General features: G+C 42.3%; 1 protein-coding gene across 6 annotated transcripts in view; it reads left to right on the plus strand.

Annotated features, from left to right (window-relative positions):
* Positions 1–22,500, plus strand: part of strbp (spermatid perinuclear RNA binding protein) — a 157,628-nt gene that overhangs the window by 115,346 nt on the left and 19,782 nt on the right. For 5 of the 6 annotated variants that reach the window (XR_009827114.1, XM_062057150.1, XM_062057149.1 and 2 more), the window contains exons 6-13: positions 3,670–3,779; positions 4,003–4,098; positions 8,814–8,925; positions 8,989–9,086; positions 10,296–10,395; positions 15,208–15,291; positions 15,635–15,843; positions 18,743–18,895. Coding sequence is in view for 5 of the 6 variants with exons in the window: in XM_062057150.1 (XP_061913134.1) it covers positions 3,670–3,779; positions 4,003–4,098; positions 8,814–8,925; positions 8,989–9,086; positions 10,296–10,395; positions 15,208–15,291; positions 15,635–15,843; positions 18,743–18,895 (962 nt within the window). In the remaining variant the exon portion in view is untranslated. The remainder of the gene's footprint in view (positions 1–3,669; positions 3,780–4,002; positions 4,099–8,813; positions 8,926–8,988; positions 9,087–10,295; positions 10,396–15,207; positions 15,292–15,634; positions 15,844–18,742; positions 18,896–22,500) is intronic. The other variant, XM_062057151.1, reaches the window with a different exon arrangement.

Here is a 22,500-nt window from a genome sequence, read left to right on the forward strand (position 1 = left end):
CAATTCCACAGTTATTCAAACACCATTCCTAAACGAAACACGCAAAATGGCTAATAATGCCTGAAATAATGTATCTTTGTGAGTTTTACTAAAAACATGACATTTTGTCAGGTTTGTGAATACAAAAGTGAGTGTTTTACTCAGTATGACAGTAAAGTTCTTAGAACCCTGAGATAATGCAAAAAAAGCATTCAACTATTCCAGGGGTTGGCAACCCAAAATGTTGAAAGAGCCATATTGGACCAAAAATACAAAAACAAATCTGTCTGGAGCCGCAAAAAATTAAAAGCCATATATTACATACAGACAGTGTGTCATGAGATATAAATTGAATTAAGAGGACTTAAAGGAAACTAAATGAGCTCAAATATAGCTACAAATGAGGCATAATGATGCAATATGTACATATAGCTAGCCTAAATAGCATGTTAGCATCGATTAGCTTGCAGTCACGCAGTGACCAAATATGTCTGATTAGCACTCCACACAAGTCAATAACATCAACAAAACTCACCTTTGTGCACTCACGCACGACGTTAAAAGTGTGGTGGACAAAATGAGGCAGAAAAAGAAGTGGCATAAAACACGTCCTAGAAAGTCGGAGGAAGTTACACATGTAAACAAACTAAGGTGCGTTCAAAGACCGCCAAAATTAGTAGGACAAAACGGCGCTCGCCAAATACTCGAATCAGTGAAGCATGTTTAATATAAACAGTGTGCTTTATAACGATTAGGGAGGTTTGTGTCATGTTTGTCCTCCCACAGAAACCATATTAAAACAAAAAATGTATTTTTTCCCGCTCATCTTTTTCCATTTTTCATACATTTTTGAAAAAGCTCCAGAGAGCCACTAGGGCGGCGCTAAAGAGCCGCATGCGGCTCTAGAGCCGCGGGTTGCCGACCCCTGAACTATTCAAACATAACTCTTGAAGGCCTACTGAAAGCCACTACTACCAACCACGCAGTCTGATAGTTTATATATCAATGATGAAATCTTAACATTGCAACACATGCCAATACGGCCGGGTTAACTTATAAAGTGACATTTTAAATTTGCCGCTAAACTTCCGGTTCGAAACGCCTCTGAGGATGACGTATGCGCGTGACGTAGACCGAGGAACACGGGTATGCCTTCCACATTGAAGCCAATACGAAAAAGCTCTGTTTTCATTTCATAATTCCACAGTATTCTGGACATCTGTGTTCGTGAATCTGTTGCAATCATGTTCATTGCATTATGGAGAAGGAAGCTGAGCAAGCAAAGAAGAAAGTTGTCGGTGCGAAATGGACGTATTTTTTGAACGTAGTCAGCAACAACAGTACACAGCCGGCGCTTCTTTGTTTACATTCCCGAAAGATGCAGTCAAGATGGAAGGACTCGGATAACAGAGACTCTAACCAGGAGGACTTTTGACCTCGATACACAGACGCCTGTAGAGAACTGGGACAACACAGACTCTTACCAGGATTACTTTGATTTGGATGACAAAGACGCAGACGTGCTACTGTGAGTATGCAGCTTTGGCTTCTAAACATTTGATCGCTTGACCGTATGTGCGCAACTTTTTTTTGCGTATGTACGTAACTTTTTTAAAATATATAAGCTTTATGAACCTTGGGTTAGGTGAACGGTCTTTTGGGCTGAGTGATTGTGTGTGTTGATCAGGTGTTTGAATTGTATTGGCGTGTTCTATGGAGCTAGGAGCTAGCATAGGAGCTAGCATAACAAACACGCAGGTGTTTTTATGCAGGATTAATTTGTGGCATATTAAATATAAGCCTGGTTGTGTTGTGGCTAATAGAGTAAATATATGTCTTGTGTTTATTTACTGTTGTAGTCATTCCCAGCTGAATATCAGGTACCGTGAGTATGCAGCCTTGGCTGCTAAACATTTGATAGCTTGACCGTATGTGCGCCTCACGTACGTAACTTTTTAAAAATATATAAGCTTTATGAACCTTGGGTTAGGTGAACGGTCTTTTGGGCTGAGTGATTGTGAGTGTTGATCAGGTGTTTGAATTGTATTGGCGTGTTCTATGGAGCTAGGAGCTAGCAGAGGAGCTAGGAGCTAGCGTAACAAACACGCAGGTGTTTTTATGCAGGATTAATTTGTGGCATATTAAATATAAGCCTGGTTGTGTTGTGGCTAATAGAGTATATATATGTCTTGTGTTTATTTACTGTTGTAGTCATTCCCAGCTGAATATCAGGTCACCCCCGGCTCTCACAGCATCTTCCACTCCCCACTAGTCCTTCACTTGCATTTTCCTCATCCACAAATCTTTCATCCTCGCTCAAATTAATGGGGAAATCGTCGCTTTCTCAGTCCGAATCTCTCTCACTTCTGGCGGCCATCATTGTAAACAATAGGGAACTTTGCGTATATGTTCAACTGACTACGTCACGCTACTTCCGGTAGGGGCAAGCCTTTTTTTTATCAGATACCAAAAGTTGCAATCTTTATCGTCGTTGTTCTATACTAAATCCTTTCAGCAAAAATATGGCAATATCGCGAAATGATCAAGTATGACACATAGAATGGATCTGCTATTCCCGTTTAAATTAAAAAAAATAATTTCAGTAGGCCTTTAAACCCAACATGCAAATTGTCTACAAATGCCTGGAATAATGTGTCTTTGGGAGTTTTACTAGAATGACAACAAATAGTTTTTTTTACTCAATATGACAGTTATTCAAACATCATTCCTAAACCAAACATGCAAAATGGCTACTAATGCCTGAATAATGTATCTTTGTGAGTTTTACTAAAAAAAACATGACATTTTGTAAGGTTTGTGAATATAAAAACGTGTGTTTTACTGAGTATGACAGCAATGTTCTTAGAACCCTGAGATAATGTGAAAAAAAGCAATCAAACAAATATTCAAACATCTTTTTTAAACCAAACATGCAAAATGTCTACAAATGCCTGAAATAATGTATCTTTGTGAGTTTTAATAGCAAACATGGATAGGCTGATTGGCAACACTAAATGGTCCCTAGTGTGTCAATGTTGTCTATCTGTGTTGATGAGGTGGTGACTTGTCCAGGGTGTACCCCGCCTTCCGCCCGAATGCAGCTGGGATAGGCTCCAGCACCCCCCGCGACCCCAAAAGGGACAAGCGGTAGAAAATGGATGGATGGACGTCCGGTCCGACAAAAAGGTTGATATTTCATTGGCTACGGAACAGGAAGTGTTGAAATGAACTCTCTAGCGCCCCCTTGAAAATGAAATGAACTCTCTAGCGCCCCCTTGAAAATGAGCCCCTGCCAACGTGAAACATAAAAGTCTCAGGAAGCAATACATGAAAACAAGCAGGAAGTCGGCCATCTGGGTTTATTTCCCAGCAGTGAAAATGTCGTCTTACATTCGGGTCCATGCAGACAAGCACAGAGTTTTGATTTGCTTCCACGCTGTCAATCAAGACGAGCGAATCCAAAACTCCCAAGATGTCTTCCCTTGTGATTCCTAAACAGCGTGTGCATTTCCCCGCTCGGGGGAGGGCCGAGGCCAAGGCGACCGCCCCCGCGGGCGAAATGCCACACCCTGTTTAAAGAAGGCAGCCTCCATCATGGCTGCGGCGTGAAGGCGGCCATGATGGAAGCAAGTGTTGAGGTGTATGCGTGCACCTGCACACATTCACACCTGTGTGGTTGTTCTGTGGCAGTGTTGGCTGCTGCTGCTGCTGAGGAGGAGGAGGAGGAGGAAGAGGAGGTGCTGGATAGACACAGATGTCTGTCGGCCTTGGCAGCGCTGCGACACGCCAAGTGGTTCCAGGTCGGCACCCGCTCACTTCCTGTCTTCCCGCCCCTTGTAGCCTGACCCTGTGTTCTCTCACCAAGACGCACGGTCGGGCTACGTGGTTTTGTCCTGTCACCCTGCCTGCTCTGTGTGGCCCCGCCCCCCTCACTAACGCACACAAGACGTCTGCTTGGTCGCCGAGTTGAGCTAGCCACTTTTTTAACGCCACTCACCTCCTTTCTTTCTCTGCAACTCTCAGGCCCGAGTGGACGGACTCAAGTCCTGCATCATCGTTCTCAGGGTTCTGCGGGACATGTGCAAGAGGCAGGCCGCCTGGGAGCCCCTCGACGGATGGGTAAGTCCTTGGCTCTTCTTCCCTCAAACTGACACTCTAGGCCAGGGGTCGGCAACCTTTACCACTCAAAGAGCCATTTTGGCAAGTTTCACAAATTAAAGAAAGTAATGGGAGCCACAAAAAAATTTTTACAATTTAAAATGAAAAACACAGCATACAAAGCTTAAACGCTTTGTGCTATGTTAACTAGGGGTCTCCAACACACGCACCGGCACGCACTTTAATGTGGAAATTTGATGTTAGTGCAGCCCGCGAGTTTTGAATGAATGGCGCTTGATAGCGTCATACTTGCCAACCCTCTCATTTTTCCCGGGAGACTCCCGAATATCAGAGCGTGATGACACTGCATTTGGCGCCCTCTATAGTCTGCCCTAACAGTGTACCTGCTCGACCACACGTAGAATGCAATTTCAGCTTGCTCACGTAAGTGACAGCAAGGCGTACTAACTCAGCAGCCACACATCTTACACTGACGGTACCAATACCCAGAATCCCATGCAGCCCTAACTCTTCCGCTCAACCAACGCACGGAGAGGTGGGGGGGGTTGATGTGTGGGGGGATTTGGTGGTAGCGGGGGTGTATAATGTAGACCGGAAGAGTTAGGGCTGCATGGGATTCTGGGTAATGGTTGTGTTGTGTTTATGTTGTGTTACGGTGGGATGTTCTCCTGAAATGTGTTTTTCATTCTTTTTTGGTGTGGGTTCACAGTGTGGCGCATATTTGTAACGTAACAATGTTAAAGTTGTTTGATACGGCTACCGTCAGTGTAAGCTGTGTGGCTGATGAGTAAGTATGCTTTGCTGTCTCCTGTGTGTGCAAGTAATAACAACATGCAACATGTGGCTGGACTGGCACGCTGTATGTAAATGCAATAGAGGACAATTACTGCAGTGCAATTAGGGCACGCCCTTTATTTAGTAATTAGAGTGTAAATAGGATTATTTTTTCCCTGGGAGTAATCTATGAGGGACACTGAGATCCATAAATCTCCTGGGAAAATCGGGGGGGGTCGGCATGTATGTAGCTGAGCCGCATCAGAGTGGTCAATGAGCCGCATGCGGCTCCGGAGCCGCGGGTTGCCGACCCCTGCTCTAGGCCAACGCTGGCTCGATAGCACATGGGACGCTTTAGTAAGTAAGAATTGTTTTAGTTATGAGGTGGTGACTTGTCCAGGGTGTACCCCGCCGAATGCAGCTGAGATAGGCTCCAGCGACCCTGAACAGGACAAGCGGTAGAAAATGGATGGATGGATATTGTAAAACTGACAAACGTTGCTAGAAGACAGAACGGCACTTGTACTGCCGGTCGAAAGCTCCATCCATCTTCAACCACTTATCCGGAGGGGGGTCGCAGGCACATCAGCTCCAGCAGAGACCCCCAGACTTCCCTCTCCAGAGCAACATTAGCAACTTCCTCCTGGGGAATCCTGAAGCGTTCCCAGGCCAGAGAGGAGATGTAATCCCCCCCATCTGGTCCTTGGCCTGCCCCGGGGTCTCCTCTCAGTGGGACGTGCAACGAGGACCTCCCTAGGGAGACGCTGGTGAGGCATCCGCACGAGATGCCCGAACCACCTAAGCTGGCTCCTTCCCAAGCGGAGGAGCAGCGGCTCTACTCCGAGTCTCTCTCGGGTGACTGAACTTCTCACCCTATCTCTAAGGGAGATGCCAGCCACCCTTCTGAGGAAACTCATTTCGGCCGCTTGTATCCACCATCTTATTCTTTGGGTCATGACCCACACTTCATGACCATAGGTGAGAGTAGGAATGTAGATAGCTCGCTAGACCGAGAGCTTTGCCTTCTGGCTCAGCTCTAGTTTGGTCACAACAGTGCAGCAGAGAGACTGCAATACTGCCCCAGCTGCTCCCATTCTCCAGCTGATTTCCTTCTCCATCTTTCCCTCACTCGTGAACAAGACCCCAAGATACTTCAACTCCTCCACCTGGGACAGAGTCTCGTTCTCTACCTGGACTGTACAAACCATTGGTTTCCTGCTGAGAACCATGGCCTCAGATTTGGAGATGCTGATCCTCATTTTATCCGCTGAACACTCGGCTGCGAACCGATCCAGTGAGAGCTGAATGTCCCGAACCGAAGGTGCCATCAGGACTACATCATCTGCAAACAGCAGTGACACAACCTTTAACCCCCCGAGACGTATACCCTCTCCGCCATGGCCACGACTCAGCCTAGAAATCCTGTCCATGAAAATCCCAAACAGGATAGGTGACAGAGCGCAGCCCTGGCGGAGACCAACCCCCACTGGAAACGAATCCGACTTACATCCAAGCACCCGGACACAACTCTGGCTTTGGTTGTACACAGATTGGATGTCCCTCAGGAGGGTCCCCCTCACCTTGTACTCCCTCAGCACCTCCCTTAGGATCTCCCGGGGGACCCGGTCATATGCCTTCTCCAAATCCACAAAGCACATGTAGACTGGATAGGCATACTCCCAGGCCTTCTCCAGGATTCCGGCAAGAGTAAAGAGCTGTTGTTCTACGACCAGGACGGAATCCACATTGCTCCTCTTGAATCTGAGGTTCGACTATCGGCCGGACCCTCCTTTCCAGTACCTTGGCGTAAACTTTCCCAGGGAATCTGAGTAGTGTGATACCCCTGTAATTAGCACACACCCTCTGGTCCCCCTTTTTGAATAGGGGAACCAACACCCCAGTCTGCCACTCCCTGGGCACTGTCCCAGACAGTCTTCCACTCCCTGGGCACTGTCCCAGACAGTCTGCCACTCCCTGGGCACTGTCCCAGACAGTCTGCCACTCCCTGGGCTCTGTCCCAGACAGTCTGCCACTCCCTGGGCTCTGTCCCAGACAGTCTGCCGCTCCCTTGGCACTGTCCCAGACAGTCTGCCACTCCCCGGGTACTGTCCTATACAGTCTGCCACTCCCTGGGCACTGTCCCAGACAGTCTGCCACTCCCTGGGCTCTGTCCCAGACAGTCTGCCACTCCCTGGGCACTGTCCCAGACAGTCTGCCACTCCCTGGGCACTGTCCTATACAGTCTGCCACTCCCTGGGCACTGTCCCAGACAGTCTGCCACTCCCTGGGCACTGTCCCAGACAGTCTGCCACTCCCTGGGCACTGTCCCAGACAGTCTGCCACTCCCTGGGCTCTGTCCCAGACAGTCTGCCACTCAATCGGCACTGTCCCAGACAGTCTGCCACTCCCTGGGCACTGTCCCAGACAGTCTGCCACTCCCTGGGCACTGTCCCAGACAGTCTGCCACTCCCTGGGCTCTGTCCCAGACAGTCTGCCACTCCCTCGGCACTGTCCCAGACAGTCTGCCACTCCCTGGGCACTGCCCCAGACAGTCTGCCACTCCCTCGGCACTGTCCCAGACTTCCACGCAATGTTGAAAAGTTGTATCAACCAAGACAGCCCCTCAACACCCAGAGCCTTCAGCATTTAGGTAGCTAGCATTCACAAGCCTGATGGCCTGTGGGTAGAAACTGTTTGTCAGTCTCGTAGTCCCGGCTTTCAGGCTCCTGTATCGTCTGCCTGATGGTAGAGACCGTGTGTACTGTCCTTTATGATGTTGTGTGCTCTCCTGGTGGCCCTGGTAGACTACATGTCCTGTAGGCTGGTCCTGATATGTACTGAGCAGTTTTAATCACTCGCTGGAGTGCCTTCCTGTCCTTAGCAGTGCAGTTTCCATACCAGACCGTGATTGAGCTGGTAAGGACACTCTCAACCGTACTTCTATAGAAGTTGCTGAGAATTTTGGGTGGCATGCCAAATTTTCTCAGCCTTCTTAGGAAGTACAGGAAGTACAGGAAGTACAGTCGCTGCTGGGCTTTCTTTATTGTTTGTTGGGTCCTCGCTGATGTGGGTCCTGAGGAACCCACTTATATATATATATATATATATATATATATATATATATATATATATATATATATATATATATATATATATATATATATATATATATATATATATATATATATATTCATATGTATATTTATATTTTCATATATATATATATATATATATATATATATATATATATATATATTCATATGTATATTTATATTTTCATATATATATATATATATATATATATATATATATATATATTCATATGTATATTTATATTTTCATATATATATATATATATATATATATATATATATATATATATATATATATATATATTCATATGTATATTTATATTTTCATATATATATATATATATATATAACAGGCTTTTGACAAAAAGGGCATAAAACATTAAAAAAAAGTGTGATCTGGAGATTTAATTGTGAATTAAAAAAGTAATAATTCATGATTTATTTGTTTATTTTTATCACTAAGACCCTTGAAGCTCGCTGGCATGAAGGAGGTTTTATATCGGCTTATGTATATATTCTATGTTATTATGTATATAATAAATACATAATATATTATGTATTTATTATGCTTATGTATATATTTTATGTTATTATGCATATATTATGTATTATATTATATATGTAATAAATAAATAATATATTATGTATTATATTATGCTTATGTATTTATTTTGTTATTATGTATATATTATGTAATTAATGATATAAATATAATATATAAAAATAAATAATATATTATGTATATAACATTCTATGTTATTATGTATATAATGAATAAATAGTACACATGTTACTGTATTGATGGCAAAGAAGAGGCCTCATAGTTGAAAAGATGACTTTGGTGTGCAGCCCCTGGAGTTGATCTGTGAGAAGGCCATCGCCACCTGCAGCAGACCCCTAGGGGCGGGGGAGGCCCTGCGTCGGGTCATGGAGTGTGTGGCCTCGGGCATCTTGCTACCAGGTGGGAAGTCCTGCTTTTGTCCTTCCGTGTGGTCAGGCAGAGGAATAACCCACTCTCCCTCAGGTGGTCCTGGTCTACATGACCCCTGTGAGAAGGAGCCCACCGACACCTTAGCCCACATGACGCACCAGCAGGCGGAGGCCATCACCTGCAGCGCGCAGGTACGCACACACACTCACACACACACACAGTTGGAGATACTTGATTTTTATTGGACAGCTGCCTATAAGATGCTATTTTTTTCCTACACTTTGAAACCTGCGGTTTGTAAAACGGCGCGGCTAATTTATGTATTTTTCACCGGCTGACGGCCACAATGCAAATAGTTGAAAACGTAAATGAAGCAAAGACACTGAAAAGGAGTGTTATTGTTTGTGCTGTGGCGCCATCTTTGGAGGAGTTGGCTCACTGCGGGTGAACCTTCAGTGTTCCCTGCCGTTTAAAGCTTTGCCGTTCCGTCTTCTAGCCGTCCATAGCGTTTCTACTCGTATGGATTCTTCATCCATCACTCCAAGCAACGTTTGTAAGTTTTACAATATAATTAAAACTATTCTCACTTACTAAAGTGTCCCATGTGTGATGTCTGTAGGAGTGTTGTCATGCATATTTGTAGCTGCTATCTTAATGTAATCAAGCTGGTGTTGTTGCTATTCACCAGTGTCTGTGTTAGTATTATTAACTTACATTCTTTTTGTATTGTTTCACTTTCACTAATTCCTCAGTAAATTCACCAGAGAGTCAGCGTGGAGTTATTGAGTCTGTTTAGCTGATTGGAGAGCTAGCTTGCGCAGCTACGATGACTTCTGTTTTGTTTGATCAGCCGTTTTACTGCCCTGTTACAGACACTGTTTGGAAACAATGAGTATATATCTGCCACTTATAGTCCAGTGCGGCTTACATATGGAAAAATTACAATTTCTTCTGAAATTTAGTGGGTGTGGCTTATATACCGGTACACTTTATACTATGCTTTTACTTTGAAGGGCCAGTCTCGATCTGGGCTTTGTTTGTTTACGTATTTCACCAGAAGGCAAATTGTTCAAAAAAATTAGATTCGAACCACAAAAGCGCGTCTTCGGGCTCCGACTTCTCCTTGACACTGTTGCTAGCCGTGTTCCAAACTCTATTCGTTTAGCCCGCACTTCCTGTCCGTCACTTTATGTGGAACTGTCAGGAACGTGTGCCGCATGGAAGGTTCCGTGCTGAAAAGGTGGTGACGCGTTTGTCGTTCTGCCATCTTGTCATTGTTTCTCCGCTACTCATCTTCCCTCTGGTGTGTGTGTGTGTGTTTGTGTGTGTGTGTGTGTGTGTGTGTTTGTGTGTGTGTGTGTGTGTGTGTGTTTGTGTGTGTGTGTGTGTGTGTTCCGCAGCACGCGCTCAGGCTCATCGCCTTTGGGCAGATCTGCAAAGTGTTGGAGATGGAGCCTCTTCCTTCCAGCAAACAGAAGTTCCCTTGGTGCGACAAAGAAGGTGTGTGTCTCCTCTTTTACAAACAATGGAAAGATAACAAAAAAAATGACTATATAATCATTATACTACTTACTCAGTGGCCTAGTGGTTAGAGTGTCCGCCCTGAGATCGGTAGGTTGTGAGTTCAAACCCCGGCCGGGTCATACCAAAGACTATAAAAATGGGACCCATTACCTCCCTGCTTGGCACTCAGCATCAAGGGTTGGAATTGGGGGTTAAATCACCAAAATGATTCCCGGGCGCGGCCACCGCTGCTGCCCACTGCTCCCCTCACCTCCCAGGGGGTGACCAAGGGTGATGGGTCAAATGCAGAGAATAATTTCGCCACACCTAGTGTGTGTGTGACAATCATTGGCACTTTAATTTTGAACTTTAACTTTATAGTATCGACTACATACGCTCTCATACTTGGTATCATTACAGTGGATATTTGTATAGATCCAGCCATTTGTTTACGTTGAGTGGCGCTAGCTTGCTGTGAGCTATTGTGTCCTCCTACGCTGTGTAGTGAAGCATGTTTAGATAGTCCTCGTCCTCCAGTGATAATGATACTTGTAAGAAACGTACTTTATTTGTCACCATGGAGGCCAGGATTAGTTTAGAAGCAGCTACAACACTGCGGAGGGACGTTAGCTGCTGTTAGCTTCACTTTAATCCTTAGTTTTCAAGGCCAAAATGTTCTGCCTCCTTTGTCATCCACACTGTTTCTGCTTGTAAGCGCCTCTGCTCCTTTTACTGCGCCGTTTTTACCGTGTCCGTCAAAAAGAACGAGGCCCGTGTATCAATCAATCAAATGTTATTTGTTTGGCACTTTTTAGACGTATAAATTGTAGCATTTTGCATTTAAAAACTTTTTTTTTTAAACAGTACCTCCCATTTTTTTTTACATAACCGCAAGTTGAAACAGTCAAACCCCGCCCCCTTTTTTTGTTTTCTTCCTGTCTACCAACACATAATAACAACATGAGCACGGAGGTGACATATGACGGACGACTGGAGAGAGAATGTTCTGCTTTCTTCCCAGCTCCATATATGGTGTCAAGGTACCCAAAGTGCTTTGCGCGAGTCCGCCATCCTAGTCGGCAATTGTGGTCCATAAGCTCCTTCTTATTCTCCATACCTCTTGTTGTGGCTCCTACATGTTTACAAATGAAAAAGTAGCACATAGTTTGAACTTAATCTCTCAGTAGATCCGCTGTGGAAGCGCTAAAAACGACAACATGGCTGACAAGCGGAAGATGCAGTCAAAGTGGAGGCACGTGAATAAGACCGCCCACAAAATGGTCAGAAAGTGATTTGGAAACAGTCTGTAGAACATCATCTCAAAAACTGGACGAAAGAAGCACCATTCCTTGTTATCTAGACCAAACTGTGGGCTCCATCTAGAATCACTTCATTAAAAATGTGTTGTATTTCGCAGCCAGTGTTACTGTTCAAATTAAATACAAATATCAAATACACTGCCTTGTTTTCTACGCACACTTTGGTTTTACAAAAAAATTACGCTGACAACTTCATTGAATAAAACTTGTGAGCCAAAAAATGTGTTTAAAAATTCAGTTTGTTTAAATTTTTTGTTTTTTAAAATAAAGTGTAAAAATTCAGAGGATAAAAAAATCAGTGTGGAAATTTTACAAAATTGACTTTGTTAAAATACAGTATTTTGAAATGCATTGCAAAATAAATGATGCTGATAATTTAATTGAACAAAGAAATGGGTTAACAATGTCAAAATACAGGCTTTTAAAATGATGGATTTAAAAAAATATGCTGACAATTTAATAGAATAAAAGATTTGGGAGCAAAATCTGTGGGTTTAAAAACGATGTTTATTAAAATACAGCGTGTAAAAAATAGTATAAGAAATTCAGTGTAAAAAAAATGTATGCTATCAATTTAATTACATCAAAATTAGGGATGTCCGATAATGGCTTTTTGCCGATATTGTCCAACTCTTTAATTACCGATACCGATATCAACCGGTACCGATACTGATATATACAGTTGTGGAATTAACACATTATTATGCCTAATTTGGACAACCAGGTATGGTGAAGATAAGGTCCTTTTTTTTAAAAATTAATAAAATAAAATAAGATAAATAAATGAAAAACATTTTCTTGAATAAAAAAGAAAGTAAAACAATATAAAATCAGTTACATAGAAACGAGTAATTAATGAAAATTAGTAAAATTAACTGTTAAAGGTTAGTACTATTAGTGGACCAGCAGCACGCACAATCATGTGTGCTTACGGACTGTATCCCTTGCAGACTGTATTGATATATATTGATATATAATGTAGGAACCAGAATATTAATAACAGAAGGAAACAACCCTTTTGTGTGAATGAGTGTAAATGGGGGAGGGAGGTTTTTTGGGTTGGTGCACTAATTGTAAGTGTATCTTGTGTTTTTTATGTTGATTTAATGAAAAAAAAAAAAAAAAAAACGATACCGATGATAAAAAAAACGATACCGATAATTTCCGGTATTACATTTTAAAGCATTTATCGGCCGGCCGATATTATCGGACATCTCTAATCAAAATCTGCGAGCAAAATTTGTGTTTAAAACTCTACTTTTCAAATTCAGTGTGTAAAAATGCAATTTCAGTGTAAAAAAAAAAACCCGCTGACAATTCAATTGAATAAAACTTGTGAGCCAAAAAATGTGTTTAAAAATTCAGTTTGTTAAAATAGTTTTTTTAAAAAAAATAAAGTGTAAAAATTCAGAGGATAAATACATCCGTGTGGAAAAAAATGATGTTGACAATTTCATTGAATACAAAATTGAGCAAAATGTGTTCCATTTATACTGGGAAGTCGGAGTTCCTGCTCCATATTTCAACCAGAAGTCTTGATGAGGGGTCACCATCACCACCACCACCACCACCACCATCACCACCGCAGCCTAAAACAAGCCAACATGTGGAAAAGTGCGAGGTGTTTTGGTTGACCAGGGGGAAAAAAATCCAAAATGGGAGTCAGTAAGACCTCTGACCGACTCCCATTATGGACTTTTCTCCTCAAAATGTGGGGGAAAGGTAGAAACTCCCCCGGGGAGGGACTAACACTGCAGAGGGACTAACACTGCAGAGGGACTAACACTGCGGAGGGACTAACACTGCGTAGGGACTAACACTCGGGAGATAAAACACAAAGGTGAGGTGTTTGGAAAAAAGTAAGAAATGGGAGTAGGTAAGACGTCTGACCTACTACCATCTTATACATAGAAAAAAGCCAGGGCACAGCAGGGAGTCCTCTTGCCCAGGAGACCAGGAGCCCAGGGGCCACAGCACATCAGGGCCCCCAATGCGGTGGAAAGGCTGGAAATAGCTCCATCAATCTAAAACCTACTAAGAGGATCAATTAAATGAATAACATGTATGAATAAGACACAATTTAAAAAGGTATGACCCGTATTTTCCAGACCATAGGGCGCACTTAAGCGCATTAAAGGAGTCATATTATTATTATTATTTATTTTCTAAATGTAAAAGACTTCCTTGTGGTCTACATAACATGTAATGGTCGAAATGTTGCATAGATGATGTTTTACACATCATCTTCAAGTCAATTTCTGACAGTCTCTTCAGGATGCACCATTTTGTGGGCGCTCTTATTTACGTGCCTCCACTTGGACAGCGTCTTCTCTTTGTTGTAGCGGTGTAGCGTGCGAGGACGGGAGTGGAAGGCGTGTCAAAAGATGGAGCTAACGGTTTTAATGACATTCACACTTTACTTCAATCAATAACGGAGCAGCATCTTCTCATCCGTGCAACAACAACGCCTGAAACGTGTCTCTAATAACTAAAGTTCCTTGGGTGAATAATGTAAAGTCACTACACCGGTATGTTTTAGCGCTTTCATGGTGAGTTTACTGACAGATATAAGTAAGAACTTTGCACTACTTTATATTAGAAATGGCAACAGTGCAGGATGAATGTCACATAAGAAGATAGAGAAAAAGAAGGCGGACACACAGACATTTTCAGGACTTATGCAGATCCCAAATACAGATCAGCAGGTACCAGAAGGTAAGAAAAGTTGGTTTTGCATAATATTGCGAAACAAAACGCCAGATAGTATGTCTGTCATTTTGGGGTCCTTCTACACACCATAATAATAGTGTATGTTGAAGCACAGTACGTCTGACTATGGTAGCCGTAATGCTCCGACAATCCATCAAGCGGTGCGACTTCATAGAAGTCTACTAAAACAAAAAACACATTTTTGAGCGCCGCGTGTAATGTTCTATATTCTCTATGGAACATTAAAGATTCGGGGTTGTTTACTGGCGTCAGCCTGCGGTCTACACGTATCTCTTATGTGTGACTGCCGTCTACTGGTCACACTTATCATTACGCCATGTACCAAATAAAATAGCTTTGAGGTCAGAATGATTCCGTACATTAGGCGCACCGGGTTATAAGTCGCACTGTGGAGTTTTGAGAGAGTAAAAGGGTTTTAAGTGCGCCTTAGAGTCAGGAAAATGAGTAGTGAGAAGCTCAAGTAAGATGAATGAATTTGGTAAGCAGGAGCTAATAAATGTAGAGCATTGAAGAGATAATAGGAGTGGTAAGATGAAGAAGTTAAAAAGGAGGTTCAACATTGTCACACTTCAGTGGAACATTCCCAGCTTCTCTCCCTGAAAGACTCACCCTGTGACGTCTCAAACACCAGCCGACCTTTGACTCTCTCCCCTCCCTCGCCATTTGCACGGTCAACATGGCCGCCGCGTGTCACATTCAACGTTCTCCCCCTTTATCTGCGGCTGACCCTCGCTACGTGTCCCCCCCAACCCCCCTGCAGGCCTGGCCCTGAAGCGTCCGTACGAGGACGGAGTGATGGACGACAGAGAGCTCATCAAGAGGATGAAGAGGAATCTGAGAAAAGGTGCGCCAAGGTTGACTTCACAGTGGTAATCACCTGGCCCTTTCATGTGAAGTCAACATTGATTTCAATTCATTATTATTTTTGAGCAATGACAGTTTAAAAACTCATAAAAGTGTTAAAAATAAGTCATACATTTTTTTTAAAACTTTTAACACTTAAGTCTCTAGATCAGTCTCTGGTTGATTATAGTTTCTTCATTATTTATGTTTGTTTGTTTTGTGTCCTTTCTGTCAAAGAAAACTTAGTTTTATTTGTCAAACACACAAAATACGCAATATTTTCCCCCAAAATATTTGAAATGGTCATTTGTGATTTCCCAGAAACTAAAGTGATCTGTGATCAGTTCTAGACAGCAAAGCCATGGACTCCAACCAGCCGATGAACGCCCTCATGCGCTTGAACCAGATCCGTCCAGGTCTACAGTACCGTCTGCTGTCCCAGTCAGGCCCGGTTCACGCTCCCGTCTTCACCATGTCCGTGGACCTGGATGGGACCGTCTATGAGGCGTCGGGGTCCTCCAAGAAGACCGCCAAACTCCATGTAGCAGTCAAGGTAAGAAGGTGTGGGTGCGGGCGGCCGGTCGGGCAAGCGGCCGGTCCATCGGGCCGTCGGTCGATTGGTCCGGCAGTAGGTCGTTCCGTCCGTCCGTCAATCGGCTGGTCGGTCAGTCGTTCCATCCGTCCGTCGATCAGTCGGTTGGGCGGGCGGTCGGTTGTTCCGTCCGTTGGTCGGCCGGTCGGTCATCCGTCTGTCGATCGTTACGTTTGGCAGTCGGTTGTTCCGTCCGTCCAGCCGTCGGTCGGCCGGTCCACCGGTCGGTCGTTCCGTCCGTCCGTCCATCGGTCTATTGGACCATCGCCTGGTTCGATCGGTTGGTCGTTTCGTCCGTCGATCAGTTGGTCGGTCCGGCAGGCGGTCATTCCGTCTCCGTCGGTCGCTCGATTGGTCCATCGGTCGATCAGTCGGCCCGTCGGTGAATCAGTCTGGCAGTCGGTCGTTCTTTCTGTCCGTCGGTCGGTTGATTGGTCCATTGGTCGGCCCGTCGTTCAGTCCTTCCATCCTTCCGTCGATCGCTTGGTCGGTCAGTCCTTCCATCCTTCCGTCGATCGCTTGGTTGGGCGGACGGTCGGTTGTTCCGTCCGTTGGTCGGTCGGTCCGGTGGTCAGTCCCGTGCGTTTGTCCTTCGGTCTATTGGACCATCACCTGGTACGTCGGTCGTTCCGTCCCGTCCGTCGGTCGATCAGTTGGTGGGTCCGGCGGTCGGTCATTCCATCATCGTCGGTCGATCTGTTGGTCAGTCCGGCGGTCGGTCATTCCATCTGTCCGTTGATCGGTCCATCGGTTGGCCCGTCGGTCAGTCGGTCTGGCGGTCGGTTGTTCTGTCCGTCCGTCGGTTGATTGGTCCATCAGTCGGTCCGTCGGTCGGTCGTTCCGTCTGTCCGTCCGTCGGTCCATCGGTCGGCCCGTCGGTCAATCGGTCTGGCGGTCGGTTGTTCTGTCCGTCCGTCTGTCGATTGGTCCATCAGTCGGTCCATCGTTCCGTCTGTCCGTCCGTCGGTCGATCGGTCGGCCGGTCGGTCCGGCGGTTGGTCGTTCCATCCGTTCGGCAGTCGGTCGATTGGTTGGTCGGTCTGCCGGTCGGTTGGTCCGGCCGGTCAGTCCGGCCATCAGTCGTTTTGTCAGTCTGTCGTCTGGTCGTCGGTCGTTCTGTCTGTTCGTCGGTAGGTCAATTTGTCCATCGGTCGGCCTGTTGGTCCATCGATCGGTCGTTCTGTCTGTTCGTCGGTCGGTCGATTTGTCCATCGGTCGGCCCGTTGGTCCATCGGTCTGGCGGTCGGTCGTTCTTTCGGTCTGTTTGTCCAGCGGTCGATCAGTCGGCCAGTCGTTCAGTCCGGCGGTCGATTGTTCTGTCTGTCCGTCGGCCGGTCCATCGGCCAATCTGTCGATCCGTTGGCCTATCTGACGGTCGATTGGTCGGTCGTTCTGTCTGTCCGTCGATCAGTCGATTGGTTTGTCGGTCCGGCCGTCAGTCGTTTTGACATTACGTTCGTCAGTCGATTGGTCCATCGGTCCGCGGGTCGGTCGTTCCGTCCGTCCGTCGGTCGATCAGTTGGTGGGTCCGGCGGTCGGTCATTCCATCATCGTCGGTCGATCTGTTGGTCAGTCCGGCGGTCGGTCATTCCATCTGTCCGTTGATCGGTCCATCGGTTGGCCCGTCGGTCAGTCGGTCTGGCGGTCGGTTGTTCTGTCCGTCCGTCGGTTGATTGGTCCATCAGTCGGTCCGTCGGTCGGTCGTTCCGTCTGTCCGTCCGTCGGTCCATCGGTCGGCCCGTCGGTCAATCGGTCTGGCGGTCGGTTGTTCTGTCCGTCCGTCTGTCGATTGGTCCATCAGTCGGTCCATCGTTCCGTCTGTCCGTCCGTCGGTCGATCGGTCGGCCGGTCGGTCCGGCGGTTGGTCGTTCCATCCGTTCGGCAGTCGGTCGATTGGTTGGTCGGTCTGCCGGTCGGTTGGTCCGGCCGGTCAGTCCGGCCATCAGTCGTTTTGTCAGTCTGTCGTCTGGTCGTCGGTCGTTCTGTCTGTTCGTCGGTAGGTCAATTTGTCCATCGGTCGGCCTGTTGGTCCATCGATCGGTCGTTCTGTCTGTTCGTCGGTCGGTCGATTTGTCCATCGGTCGGCCCGTTGGTCCATCGGTCTGGCGGTCGGTCGTTCTTTCGGTCTGTTTGTCCAGCGGTCGATCAGTCGGCCAGTCGTTCAGTCCGGCGGTCAATTGTTCTGTCTGTCCGTCGGCCGGTCCATCGGCCAATCTGTCGATCCGTTGGCCTATCTGACGGTCGATTGGTCGGTCGTTCTGTCTGTCCGTCGATCAGTCGATTGGTTTGTCGGTCCGGCCGTCAGTCGTTTTGACATTACGTTCGTCAGTCGATTGGTCCATCGGTCCGCGGGTCGGTCGTTCCGTCCGTCTGTTTGTCCGTCGGTCGATCAGTCGGCCGGTCGTTCAGTTCGGTGGTCGATCGTTCTGTCCGTCCGTCGGCCGATCTGTTGATCCGTCGGCCTATCTGTCGGTCGATCGGTCGTTCCGTCCGTCGGTCTGTCGGTCCGGCCGTCATGCGTTCCGTCACGATTGGTCCGTCTGTCTGGCGGTCGGTCGTTCCGTCCGTCGGTCGGCCCGTCTGTCGATCGTTCTGTCCATCGGTTGGACAGTCAGTTGGTCCGTACCTACCTTCCTCCCTCCCTTCCATCCATGTAATCCTGACGTGGGGGTGAACAACAAGAAGGCGGGGCTAATCGGCGGGTCTGCCTCAATTCTGTAAAAGGTTCCTTCTCCACCTCCTATTCCTTTCTTTCCTTCCACCACTCTTTCATCTGTCCATCACCTGCTGGCCTCAGACTAAGTCTCCTTTCTGTCTTTCTCTCCTGAAACCTTTCTATTTGTTTCTTGCCATGTCGCAGGTTCTTCAGGCGATGGGCTACCCGACCGGGTTCGACTCCGACCTGGACCCCATGAGCTCGGACGAGAAGTCTGACGGCGAGGGCAAGAGCGAGACGTCCTCGCACACCAGCAATAACGCCACGCACGCCTCGGACAGCTCCAACACGCTGGAGGTGAGCCAGCAAAGCAGAACTTTATTTTCTTCTTTTATTCCTCTTGCTCGCCCGAAATAAGCAACGTGTCCTGAACATAAGACCACCCTGAATATAAGACCACCCTGAACATAAGACCGCCCTGAATATAAGACCACCCTGAACATAAGACCACCCGGCCCTTCTTTTTACGACATCATCCAATATATTAGACAGCATGTTTCATCTTTCAACCACATCCCGAGTATAAGACAACAGGTTTTTCTTTCAGTATATTCAAGTCAATAAAGTACATCATCAGGACTTTTTAAAAATGTATTATTTATTGAAAAGCTAAGAAAAAAATAAAAATACTGTCTTATATTTGAGTCAATACAGTACATAATCAGCACATGTATTTTTTTTTTTTTAATTAAAGCGCTAAAAAAATAACTATGCTGTCTTATATTCAAGTCAAAGTACATAATCAGCACATTTTATTTTATTAAAACGCAGACAAAAAGTAAAATACTGTCTTATATTCAAGTCAATAAAGTACATAATCAGAACTTTAAATTTTTTTATTATTTATTAAAAAATTGGAAAAATACTGTCGTATATTTGAGTCGATATAGTACTAAATCAGCACATTTTATTAATGTTTTTTCATTAAAAAGCTGATAAAAAACAAATACCGTCTTATATTCAAGTACTAAGGTACTGTACGTAATCAGGACTTTTGTCAATTTATTATTTATTTAAAAAAATAAAAACACTGTCTCATATTTGAGTGGGTAGAGTACATAATCAGCACATTCATTTCTTTTTTCTTTTTTTAAAAGCTAAAAAAGAAAAATACTGTTTTATATTTGAGTCAGTAGAGTACATAATCAGCACATCTATTTATTTATTTTTTAAATGCTAAGAAAGAAAAATACCGTCTTATTGTCAAATTAATATAGTACATAAGCAGCTCATTTCAGTATTTTTTTTAATTAAAAAGCTGATTAAAAGAAAAATGTTGTCTTATATTTGAGTCAATGCAGTACATAATCAGCTCATTTTATTTTATTTTGAATTCAAATGCTGGAAAAAAGAAAAATACCGTCTTATATTCAAGTCAATGCAGTACATAATCAGCACATTTATTTAATTTTTATTTTAAAAGCTAAAAGAATACTGTCTTATTGTCAAATTAATATAGTACATAAGCAGCCAGCACATTTTATTTTAAAAAATATTTAAAAAAAGTATTGTCTTATATTTGAGTCAATAGAGTACATAATCAACACATGTATTTATTTTTTTATTAAAACGCTAAAAAAAGAAACATGCCGTCTTATAATTAAGTCAATAGAGTACATAATCAGCACATTTATTGAATTTTTTGTTATAAAGGAAAAATACCATCTTATAGTTGAGTTCATGTAGTACATAATCAACTCATTTTATTTTGTATTAAAAAGTAAAAAAATATAGAAATACCATCTTGAATGCAAGTCATATAAGCAGCACATTTTTTATTTTTAAAAAGCTAATAAAAAGAAAAATAGTCTGATATTGTAGTCAGTAAAATACACCAGCAGAACTTTATTTATTGTTGATTAAAAGAATTCCATTTATTTATTTATTAGATTTTTTATTAAAAAACTGATAAAAATAAAAATATCATCTTACATTGTAGTCAGTAAAATACATCATCAGAACTTTATTTATTGTTAATTAAAAAGCCCAAAAAAAGAATACCGTCCTATATTTTATGTATTTTTTTATTTATTAGATTTTTTATTAAAAAACTGATTAAAAAAAATAATATCATCTTATATTGTAGTCAGTAAAATACATCATCAGAACTTTATTTATTGTTAATTAAAAAGCCAAAAAAAAGAATACCGTCCTATATTTTATGTATTTATTTATTTATCAGATTTTTTATTAAAAAACTGATAAAAATAAAAATATCATCTTATATTGTAGTCAGTAAAATACATCATCAGAACTTTATTTATTGTTAATTAAAAAGCCCAAAAAAAGAATACCGTCCTATATTTTATGTATTTATTTATTTATTCAATTTTTTAATTAAAAAACTGATAAAAATAAAAATATCATCTTATATTGTAGTCAGTAAAATACATCATCAGAACTTTATTTATTGTTAATTAAAAAGCCCAAAAAAAGAATACCGTCCTATATTTTATGTATTTATTTATTTATTCGATTTTTTATTAAAAAACTGATAAAAAAAAAAAAATATCATCTTATATTGTAGTCAGTAAAATACATCATCAGACCTTTATTTATTGTTAATTAAAAAGCCAAAAAAAAAGAATACCGTCCTATATTTTATGTATTTCTTTATTTATTAGATTTTTTATTAAAAAACTGATAAAAAAAAATAATATCATCTTATATTGTAGTCAGTAAAATACATCATCAGAACTTTATTTATTGTTAATTAAAAAGCCAAAAAAAAGAATACCGTCCTATATTTTATGTATTTATTTATTTATTAGATTTTTTATTAAAAAACTGATAAAAATAAAAATATCATCTTTTATTGTAGTCAGTAAAATACATCATCAGAACTTTATTTATTGTTAATTAAAAAGCCCAAAAAAAGAATACCGTCCTATATTTTATGTATTTATTTATTTATTAGATTTTTTATTAAAAAACTGACAAAAATAAAAATATCATCTTATATTGTAGTCAGTAAAATACATCATCAGAACTTTATTTATTGTTAATTAAAAAGCCAAAAAAAAGAATACCGTCCTATATTTTATGTATTTATTTATTTATTCGATTTTTTATTAAAAAACTGATAAAAATAAAAATACCGTCTTATATTGTAGTCAGTAAAGTACATAATCAGAACTTTTTTAAATCTATTTATTGTTAATAAATTTTTTTTTAAAAGAATACCTTCCTATATTTTATGTATTTATTTATTTATTAGATTTTTTATTAAAAAACTGATAAAAATAAAAATATCATCTTATATTGTAGTCAGTAAAATACATCATCAGAACTTTATTTATTGTTAATTAAAAAGCCCCCCAAAAAATACCGTCCTATATTTTATGTGTTTATTTTTTATTAAAAAGCTGATAAAAGGAAAAATACTGTCTTATATTGTAGCCAGTAAAGTACGTCATCAGAACTTTATTTGTTAGTTAAAAAGCTAAAACAAAAGAATACTGTCCTATATTTTATGTATTTATTTATTTGTTCGATTTTTTATGAAAAAGCTGATCAAAAGAAAAATACTGTCTTATATTGTAGTCAGTAAAGTACGTCATCAGAATTTTATTTGTTAGTTAAAAAGTTTTTTTTTTAAAGAATACTGTCCTATATTTCATGTATTTATTTATTTATTAGATTTTTTATGAAAATGCTAATAAAAATAAAAATACCGTCTTATATTGTAGTCAGTAAAGTACATCATCAGAACTTTTTAAAATCTATTTATTGTTAATAAAATTTAGCCTATATTTTATATTTTATTTCATGTATTTATTTATTTATTAGATTTTTTATGAAAATGCTAATAAAAATAAAAATACCGTCTTATATTGTATTCAGTAAAGTACATCATCAGAACTTTTTTAAATCTATTTATTGTTAATAAAATTTAGCCTATA

The sequence above is a fragment of the Entelurus aequoreus genome, linkage group LG08, assembly GCF_033978785.1.
Source record: "Entelurus aequoreus isolate RoL-2023_Sb linkage group LG08, RoL_Eaeq_v1.1, whole genome shotgun sequence".
In the NCBI taxonomy this organism is placed as follows: domain Eukaryota; kingdom Metazoa; phylum Chordata; class Actinopteri; order Syngnathiformes; family Syngnathidae; genus Entelurus; species Entelurus aequoreus.